Source organism: Scleropages formosus, chromosome 12 (assembly GCF_900964775.1).
Source record: "Scleropages formosus chromosome 12, fSclFor1.1, whole genome shotgun sequence".
Taxonomy (NCBI): domain Eukaryota; kingdom Metazoa; phylum Chordata; class Actinopteri; order Osteoglossiformes; family Osteoglossidae; genus Scleropages; species Scleropages formosus.
This window is the reverse complement of record NC_041817.1, coordinates 21,077,765-21,087,355: the sequence shown is the minus strand read 5'-3', so window position 1 is coordinate 21,087,355 and position 9,591 is coordinate 21,077,765. Positions and strand designations below refer to the sequence as shown.

Sequence of the window (9,591 nt, the reverse complement as noted above, 5' to 3'; positions counted from 1 at the left end):
AGTAAATTTTACTACTTGTGCATCTGCAGAAGGGAGACAAGTGTATGTAAGTTTTCACTGTGCATCTCAAAGCCTGTATCTAGATCTTTTCCTAAATCATGCAGCAGGTGGCTTCCTGGTGGTTAGAGCTGTTACCTTCAAGTTGGAAGGTCCTCAGTTTGAATCTCCACTGTAGGGCCCTAGAGCAAGGTATGGGTAAATTATTGAGGAGCTAATAGTGACCTTGGATAAAGGAATTATCCAAATAAACTAGTATTTGTAATAACAAACAACGAAACTGTTATAGACACTATACTGTTTCAGTTCACCTCTAATGAAGGATCTTGAGAATGAAGTTTTCCTTTAGACATTTACAAGAATCATCAGACAGTATCTATGTTTATTTTGTACAAAATGTTTACTACACAATCCACACATTCAAAGCTGAATGATCAGATTTCAAGTGTACATCCATTGCATTCTAAACTAAGCTGTAATACATGTATTACCACGTTGACTGCAGTGGCATATTGTAAACCGCCCCCCAGTGTTTGGATTTTGCATGCCTTTACCTCTCATCATGTTTTAATAATTGAATATTAATGAGAAGCACATTTACATCGAAATAATGTGGAAAAATATCATATTGAAAATGAGCTTCCCTATAATGAGTTTATACAAAATTCTTTCCCATCAGTTATCTTGGTCTTTTTCCGATATTTTGAGGTAGCCTTTGGGGAGTTTCATCAATATAATGTATATGCATAATCCATCTATTAATGGATCTATTAATTGTGGTAGGCTTATGTGCGAATAGACTATGAAAGAAAATGGCTAATATATTGATGTAAAATATAGATTGTGTATTTGTCACAAGAGGATTAATGTTGGAAATGGGAAGCCACCTAAGTTACCATTGAATCACGTGACTAGTTAACCGATTACACTCGTAAGTGGACACAGTGGAGCATGAAGAAAGGAAGTACAACGGGACACAGACAGGAAGTGGAGCTACAAAGGAACACTTGGACAAGAAGTGGAAGTACAGTGCAGCGGATGCAGGAAAGGAGGCCTGTAATGCCTGTTTCCAGTTACTGCTTTGCTGGGCTCTCCAAAGACTCTTCATCTGCCTCTGCTTCCTCAGTGCCTCTCCGCTCACTGGAAATGGGGATTTCAATTGTACTAGACTCTGAACCTAACAAGAAAATGGGTGGAATTACTCAATTTGGCTGAAAAGGTTTAACAAATGTGCAGTATTTTTATGTATATGTCTGTTCCAGCGAACTCTGAAATCTGGACCCTGTGTATCTCCACGGTTGTGCTCCTATAAGCAGCTCGTGCAGCAGTGGTGAGCGTGCAGTGTGGGGCCCGGGGCCATTCAGAATGGCACCCCTCCCATCGGGAATCGCATCCAGCGTCATGGGATGAAGATGTGTGCTCACATGCCGTACTGATGTTCCTCAATTTGGTCTGAAGGATGTCCCATGAATGCAGATTGTTTCAACAATAAGCATAAATGCAGTAAAAGTTAATATATATTCACCATTTTCTGTTCAGTCTTTATTCACATAGACCAATGTACGAAGTCGAAAAATGTATACCAGCAGCATTTTTAATTCAACTGAAAAATAACATGATCCAGTTCATGAATTTTAAATATTTTACAGGCTTTTAACCATGAATATGAATGTTTACATTTATTTTCTTGAATTCATGACATACACTGTTTGTTTTTTTTTTTATGTGGTGGATGTACATGGAACTATTTTCTCGGGGAGACTACCCATTTAATTACTGTTTGTTCAAGCCAGATGTGTTGGTGTTTCAGTTTTGGTCACTTAACCCAGGTTCTTCACTTTTGTTCATCATTCATGTTTTTATTTTTTTTTTCCTTACCTCCACAGCTCCACCCCAACAGAAGTTTATTTCATGTATGTATTTGGTTGTGTTTAAGACTTTGAAATGAGGGAAAGGTCTGATTAACCATGATTCTCCTTGTATGAGGCTCTTAGGTACCTGTAAAGGTGATGCCACCAAAATGCCATGAATGCTCCCCAAGGAAGTGTCACAAGCCCTGGTAAACAGGAAAGCGGCCGCTGCCTGCTTGGTTCCCGTTACCTTCGGAAAGGATGCCGATGGTCTCAGGGTGTTGCTGGCCATTGCTGGCTGAGTTCTTCACCTCCTGCACATGCCCCTGGTAGAGCACCGTGGAGCCCAGAACAGAGCTGTAGACACCTGCGGCTGTTCCAGAAGTTGAGGCCGAGTCCCAAACGACCTCCCTGCGCTGCCGAACACTGAAGTCCACGTCAAAGCCCGTCCAGCCATGGAAGGCTAGCGTGTTGAGGAACCCCTGCATCGGATTGAGGATTCCCTGGAGAACCATAAGGGAATGTCAGACTTTAATCAGCTCTTGTCCTTATCACCAGAGAGTGATGTGATTAAACTATTTCCACACATTGTGCAATGCTTTCTACAAGTGGCAAGTAGGGTAAGTTCTCAGCTTTTATTTCCTTGTTGCAAACCCTCGCTTTAAGTAAAACAGACAAAGCGAAACATTTATGCGTGAAAACTTCAGCAGGGTGCCAGGGTGGTAAGCTGCTGGTTTTGAGGGGATTTCATGGGGATTTCATTTCCGCAGCCTTAACTGGAGTGGGATCTGTAGAATTTTCAAGACTCAACCCCTGTTGCCTTGAACTGTAACCTACAGCTGCAAGGGAAATGTCTGTTTCTTTTGGAATTTTCTGAATTTCTTTATCAATTGCTGTGGACAGGAGTTGAATGTATCTGTAAAAGTTCATACCATTAGGTTTGGGTAGGGAAAAAAAAACTACTGCATCCCCTTATCCAAACTGAAGCATGGTGGGGGCAGCATCATGATATGGGGTTACTTTATTGCCTCTGGGTTTATATGGTTTGCCGTAAAGTACAATTAATACCAAGCTGTATTAAGAGATTCTACAAGAGAATATCTGATCATCTGTTTGATCTGAAGCTTCAGCGTTGCTTTTAGATCATGCAGCATGACAATGAACTGAAGCACAGCTGTAAATCAAGGACAGCATGGTTTACAGAGAGGAAATTCTGCATTTAAAAATGCCAAAACATCCCAGAAATATAAATGAGCTTAATTCTACAAAGAGGAAAGGCCATAACACCAGCAAACTGCTGTTCAGGTCTTATTGGAAGCTATAGAAATCGTTTGGGTGAGGTTTCTTCTGCTTAAGGATGTCACCTGCTACTAAATCTAAGGGGTTGTGTACTTTTTTGACCTTTCACCTTGAATAATCAAATACTAGATAATGTTCAATTTTGTGTATGTGTTTAATGGGACTGTCTTCATTATGGCATAGATGAAGACTACATTAAATGTTAGATGCCCAGTTGTTCAGAAATCCAGATAATTCCATAGGGATTGATTTTAGTTGTAGGGGGCTCATTGCCAAGCTTTAGAATGAAGATCCGAATCACTGGAAGGAACGGGCTTATATGGCCGTGCAGGACTCTCACCATGATGAACCATGTGATGAGGGCGGCGTTCCTTACGTTCTTCAGATTGCTGGCTGTGAGGTCTGCCTGCATCTCCAGGTAGAAGAGCAGACTCTCGTTGACGAGGTTGGGCAGCCAACTACCAGGAGCACAGAAACGCAGCCGAAGTGGCAAAGCTTGCAGCACACAACAGCACGAGCTGTCTGAGAAAAGCGCGAGCGAACCGCTCTCGTTTTTACAGCCTAAAACCAAATAAGTAAGTAGGTCACGTGTGCTATTATGCGGGTGCATACCATTTACTGCTTTTTAAGGCAATTTTGAAGGTGTCGAGCTGACATACAATGCGCATCACCAAAGATTAGTGACCCAGACAGAAATGAGACATCAGAAATGTGAAGGGCAAAAATACGGTGGTACAGCGTTTCAGCACAAACACCGCTGCAATTGTATTCTACCTAAACTGCTTTGATGCTAATTTTTGGTCTAATTCCCTGCCTTGCTGAAGAATGCAGAACCTTCTTAATCCATTGTTTCAGATTAAAAAATGTCTGGGTTCCGTTTGCTGTAGAAATTGTGATATTAATTTTCTTTGCTTATAGAGACACACACACACTCTGAAACCGCTTGTCCCATACAGGGTAACGGGGAGCCAGAGCCTAACCCAGCAACACAGGGCACAAGGCTGGAGGGGGAGGGGACACACCCAGGATGGGACACCAGCCCGTCAGGAGGCACCCCAAGCGGGACTCGAACCCCAGACCCACCGGAGAGCAGGACCCAGTCAAACCCGTTGTACCACCGCACCCCTCTTATAGAGGCAGTATTATGATTTATAGTTACAACACATCAGAGCAGGTCATGCTCTAGAGGGGGTATATTTGCATGGTACGTTCATGGTGACGACAGTCAACGAGCCCATATCCCCTAAAGGCAGACACATGATCTTAACAGAAATCCTCATTCACTGCAACCGTGTCTTGCTCTTCGGCTCGCCGGAAATACGGTAAATCATGTGTAAGTCTTGTGTGGGGCTATGAGAGCAAACAACCAACCTTCAGATTTTAGAATAATTCTCTCTTGATTCTCAATTGCCACTTTGGAAAAATCAAGATTTGTGAAAATTCTTAAACCTTTTAAATGAGACACTGTTGCTAGACTTTACAATTGAATATGAATTTTTAATTTAGTATTCATACAATTTATACACAGGCTGAAGGGGACTATACGGCTCTTAGTTTAATGGATATATTAAATCATTTTATGGCACAATTTGAATTTCTTTGCGGACTGGGGAACTTACCACACTGAGAAAACCAGCATGATTTTGAAGAATCGCATTTTAATCTCGGATCCCAGCCGCCTCTCGTTCTCAGTGTAGATTCCCTGGCGGCCTTTTAACAGCGACGTCACTGCATTGACGATGGAAAAACTTTTGCATAAATGCAGCACATGTATGTATTACAGTAGGTCTGTTTGGTCACCTAAATGGAAATACTCATATTGTTTCCCGGTAGCGGAGCTGCGGAGCAAACCTACCAGCTGCGACGGTCCTGGAGAAGAGCACTGGGTTCACGAGAAGAACCAGCAGCATGGGTGCGTAGGTCGTGATGTAATGGGGCACGGCGTGGAGCAGCCCGTTCTGACAGCTGCAACGACATCGACCTCATGTGCGTCTGCAAACCGACGCCTTCTGTTCCCGAGGCGGCTCGTTCATCCCCCTTCGCTGGCCATGAATACACTCGCGAAACAGTGTACTGAAAGTTCAGTGGTGTGTGTGTTTGCGTGTCAGCCGCCTACCTTGAGATAGAGGGGTAGTAGAGCATGGCGACGCCCTCGGCGCACAGCATGGCGGCCAGACCCCACGTGATCATGTGATACAAGACGATGGTGCTACGGCACAAACCACAGGTCACAGCAGAGTCCTGAGGCCAAGCAGGGTAACAAACGCCAAATGGGGTAGAAAGTGCGCATCTCATACCGGCCTCAGATGCATAACTCCCCCTTCATAGCATCTAAGTGAAAGCCTGGCCACTAGGTAGTAAAACACTATTTTACTAGCGGTAGAAGAGCTGGCATTATTGGCTATAATTGCACACTTGACGCAAAACAGGAATTAATACAGCGCTACGTTAAATGGGTCAACTGGGATTTGGCTTTTTTAAAGCATTCCTGGATTAAAACCGACAAGGTAAAGCGGTCTGTTGTGAAACGGTTATAATTTCGGCGAGTTTACGAAAAAAAATTGAACACTGTAAAAAAATATCTAAGGCTCTGTACAAAGAGAGACGGGAACAAAAAACTCAGCCGACATGAAAGAACACCTGTGTTACAAATTAGTGCATGAAATATATCTTTTAAGAAAAAAACTAATATTGGGGGCGGCAGGCACAGCAGTGGATACAACTTCCTTCCATCTAAAAGACCCAGGCTTGAATCCCACGTCCTACTGTAGTACCCTTGATCAAAGTATTTACCCTTAACCGATACAGTAAAGAGGACACTGCTATATAAATGAGTGTGGAACTATTAAAGTAATAAGTGAACGAATGTAAATATGGCAGTAAAAACATGGTTCGTAATTAAATGAGAGATGTGTTTGAAGAGAGGCCTGATGAACACTGATGTGCCAGTTGACCGAAATCGGTTGGACCTTAAAACGATTCCTTGATTGAAGTAATACAGGAGATCGGAGCCTTACGGACCCATGCGAAAGAAAATATCTGTGGAGATGTTCTTGGGAGCGGTGCCTACCTTCCCCATTGAGGTAAAAGTCCAAAGAGTAAGAAGAAGACCAACACGAAGGCGACCATACCTGATGCCAGCTGACCGTTTCACAACCAAGTAGACGTCGATGGCGTAGCAGAAAGTCCACCAGAAGGAGGCGCTGTAGAACAGCTGGATCCACATCTGACAACATTTAACAGACAGACGAAGCGCAACATGAAACCACGGCTGAAGCGAAAAGCTAAAAATATTACAGTACCGCTGAGGAAAATGTGACATTTAAAAAAAAATTGATGTCAAATACCATGTAATCGAAAGAAATGAGAATGAAAGAATCCCTCAAAGGCGACTGCGTCAAAAGCCTCGTCATGCAAGGAACCGCGTCTAATCTCCGCGCGGTCCTAGGGACACGAGAGTAGCTCGGCACATGCCGCCCGTTCGTACCGCGCTGCCCACGCAGAACACCTCGGGCCACACGTCCGGGTTCTCCGGCACCGAGATTGCACTGATGAGGTCCGGCACGCCCAGCCATACGGAGGACCTCATGATGATGCCTGGTGAGGAGAAGCAGTCAGAAACATTGGTGCCTGAACACGGGTCACCTCCGAGCGAAGGGGTCCGTTTCCATTTTCACCCCCATTATAAATAACCACAAGTTCAACGGTGCGTCAAAGCGGTCCCGAGTCCATCCCAGGGGCACGGGGTGGTACGGTACACCCTGGATGGGATGACAGTCCGTCACAAGGCACACGAACACACGCTGTGGCCAAGTTGGTCACCTGTTCAGCTGAAACACATCTTTGGACTGTGGGAGGAAACCAGAGCACCTACAGGAAACCCCTGTGAACACAGGGAGAACATGCAAACTGCACAAAGACTGATCCAGATTGAAGCCCATGTCCAAACCCACATCCCAGGAGCTGTAAGGCACCAGCGCTACCCCCCCTTGCACCACTGTGCCCCCCCCCCCGCGTTATAACGGCATCATAAATGAAGTAGAGTACAACACAACCCACGAGGCACGAAGAGAAACGAACGATAAGATCACGTTTCACGCGCACTGGAAAGGCAACATGTGCAGTTTTAAATGTTTCCCACAGGTCCATCTTGGTTTAATGTGATCCAGACACATTTTTTGTTTTTCAGCTCTGGCAGCAGGACGCGGTGGAGTCACACGCCCGCAGGCCTCCATAGTAAACGGTTGACGCACTTTTTTGTTGTTGTTGTTCTTCCCAAGCGAAACCAGGGGAGACACCGGTAAAAAAGGCTCAAACCCTCAACGTCGTGGCCTGATCCGATACTACAGGGGGGTCTGCGGGTGACAGCGGGGCTCCGTTCCAATGACCTCGTGGTAAGTCACCTGTCGTAAGTCGCAAACCCCCTTCTACTGTACTGCATAAACCAAACAGATATGAAACCAACTCACACGCATGAATGTTATGTTCCATAATACTGCTTGGTTAATTGTTACCATTAGTCACACATTATTTATGTCAATTCTAATAGAGAACAATAATACTAACAAATACAGCACAGTATTATATCACTATATTTTATTCTGCACGATTGTGTAATCACTACCATTCATAAATCTTTGCTACTTTTTTCTTTTCTGTACCACCAGAATACTCAGTCTGAACGGAATCAAACTGACCCTGACCAAGCGTCGGGACTCGAAAGCAGTAAAACAAGGTGCTATGGGGCGGTCGACGTAAGTCGGGGTCGACGTGAGTCGCACAAGTTGTAAGTCGAGAACCACCCGCGGGCTTCTTCACACTGACATCAAATACATATATATATATAAATGGAGTATACTGTAGCTGTCATGCTTTAAACATATTAAACTGATACACGTTTGAAAACGAGCGACTGCCTCGAAACTTATTTCTTTACAAAAAACCAGCTCTGATCTTTTGACTTTCCGTCTCCACGTCTCCAAATCCCCACAAAATCCACGCTTCGCTCCTCGGCTCCTATTCACGCCGAGTGTGTTTGCGGCACCCCGTGAGGGGTTCGGTCCAGCGCGTCGCTCCACACCGTCCGGCGAACGCGGAGCGAATCTCCATGGCGACAGAACGGCGCTACGCGTCCTCGAGGCTCACCGAGCACGTGGGCGCCCAACGATACGGACATGTTTCATAAGCGGAGCATTTTGCATTATTGCCGTGACCCACTTCTGTGCGGCTTCGCTGTGAATTGAGAATGAAAAACACACACACACACACACACACACACACACACACACACACACACACACACACACACACACACACACACACACACACACGCGATCAATAACCGCGCGCCCAAAACACAATCGTGGCGGTCCAGAACCTGTCCTGCAAGCAGTTATGCCGTTTTAAGGTAATTACTGTAGAATAATAATAGTAATAATAATAATAATGCTGCTCCAGTAAAACCCTTAACCCTGCTGTATTAATGGGAAAAAAAATACATAAATTAAGACAATTTTCTCCAAAACCACTTACACTGTTAAGGTTACAATTATTACCGTCACAGACTTACAGTGTTGGTTAACTTCTTACTGGAGTAGTTCCAGGTAAGTACGTTGCTCAACGGTACGACAAGTAGAAGTGGGGGTCGAACCTACAACCTACGGAAGCAAAGGCAGCAGCGCTAACCACTACGCTACCTGCTGTTTCGCACAATACAAGACATAAGGTGAAGGTTATGAGTTCGAGTCCCATCCGCCGCGTGATGTAGGACTCGTGGTAGGGGCTCACGTGGCGTTGGGGGGGTGGTGGTGAAGGAGCCTCACCTGCGCAGCCGAGCACGTCGCACACGCTGATGATGAAGAGGATGCGCGAGGAGGACGCGGGCTTCGGCACCGGGTACTGACCGAGGCGCCGGCTGCCCCTGCGCTTGGGCAGCACCTGCAGCACGGCGAGCGCGAGACTCACGGCGGCGCTGCACGCGCACAGGGCGCTGAAGACGCGCGGCTGGAAGCCGAGCACGAAGGCAGTGGTCGAGTCCCGGTTCGGACAGCAGAAGGTCTCCATGCGGGGCGACGCCATGACGCGCGGAGCGCGAGCAGGGAGCGGCGGGAGGAGACGGAGACGGAGGGATCAATAAAGATGCTTAAGGCATCCATTAAATCCGCGGCGCCGCCTTCCTATTTCCTTTTCTTTTCTTCTCTCGGCGGATCACGGGACCGAGGCGTCATGTGCTGCGCTCTAATCCCGTTGCCAGTTGAGTTGCGTGAAGGGCTGCGCGCGCGCGCACGCACACACACGCAGAGTTCTTCACACGCGCAAGTTACACTTTTCATTTTTCTGTTTTTTTTTTTTCCCCAAAAGGATCTGATGACACGAGGCTCCCCGAGCCCCTCGGCCGCGGCCTTTCCCTACATCACGCCGCCCCCTAGTGGCCGCGCACGAGCAC

At 46.0% G+C, this 9,591-nt stretch overlaps 1 protein-coding gene across 1 annotated transcript; it reads right to left on the bottom strand.

Annotated features, from left to right (window-relative positions):
- Positions 1 to 372: 372 nt before the first annotated feature.
- gpr143 (G protein-coupled receptor 143) lies at positions 373 to 9,471 on the bottom strand. Its single transcript, XM_018741288.2, has 9 exons — positions 8,969 to 9,471; positions 6,634 to 6,743; positions 6,278 to 6,372; positions 5,263 to 5,355; positions 5,002 to 5,111; positions 4,766 to 4,874; positions 3,487 to 3,604; positions 2,098 to 2,350; positions 373 to 1,174 (listed from the first exon to the last, which is right to left on the bottom strand). Exons 1-9 carry the CDS (start codon positions 9,222 to 9,224, stop codon positions 1,071 to 1,073), a joined length of 1,248 nt encoding a protein of 415 aa, XP_018596804.1. The 5' UTR covers positions 9,225 to 9,471; the 3' UTR covers positions 373 to 1,070.
- Between the last annotated feature and the right edge of the window lie 120 nt (positions 9,472 to 9,591).

Bases quoted from the DNA above. Each gene is read 5' to 3' on its own strand.
- gpr143 (XM_018741288.2), bottom strand. From the start codon at position 9,224: ATGGCGTCGCCCCGCATGGAGACCTTCTGCTGTCCGAACCGGGACTCG. The intron at 6,373-6,633 runs GTACGAACGGGC...AAATGTTGTCAG, and splicing joins TGTTCTGCGTGGGCAGCGCG to ATGTGGATCCAGCTGTTCTA. The intron at 1,175-2,097 runs GTAACGGGAACC...TTTTCTTGTTAG, and splicing joins CATCGGCATCCTTTCCGAAG to GTTCAGAGTCTAGTACAATT.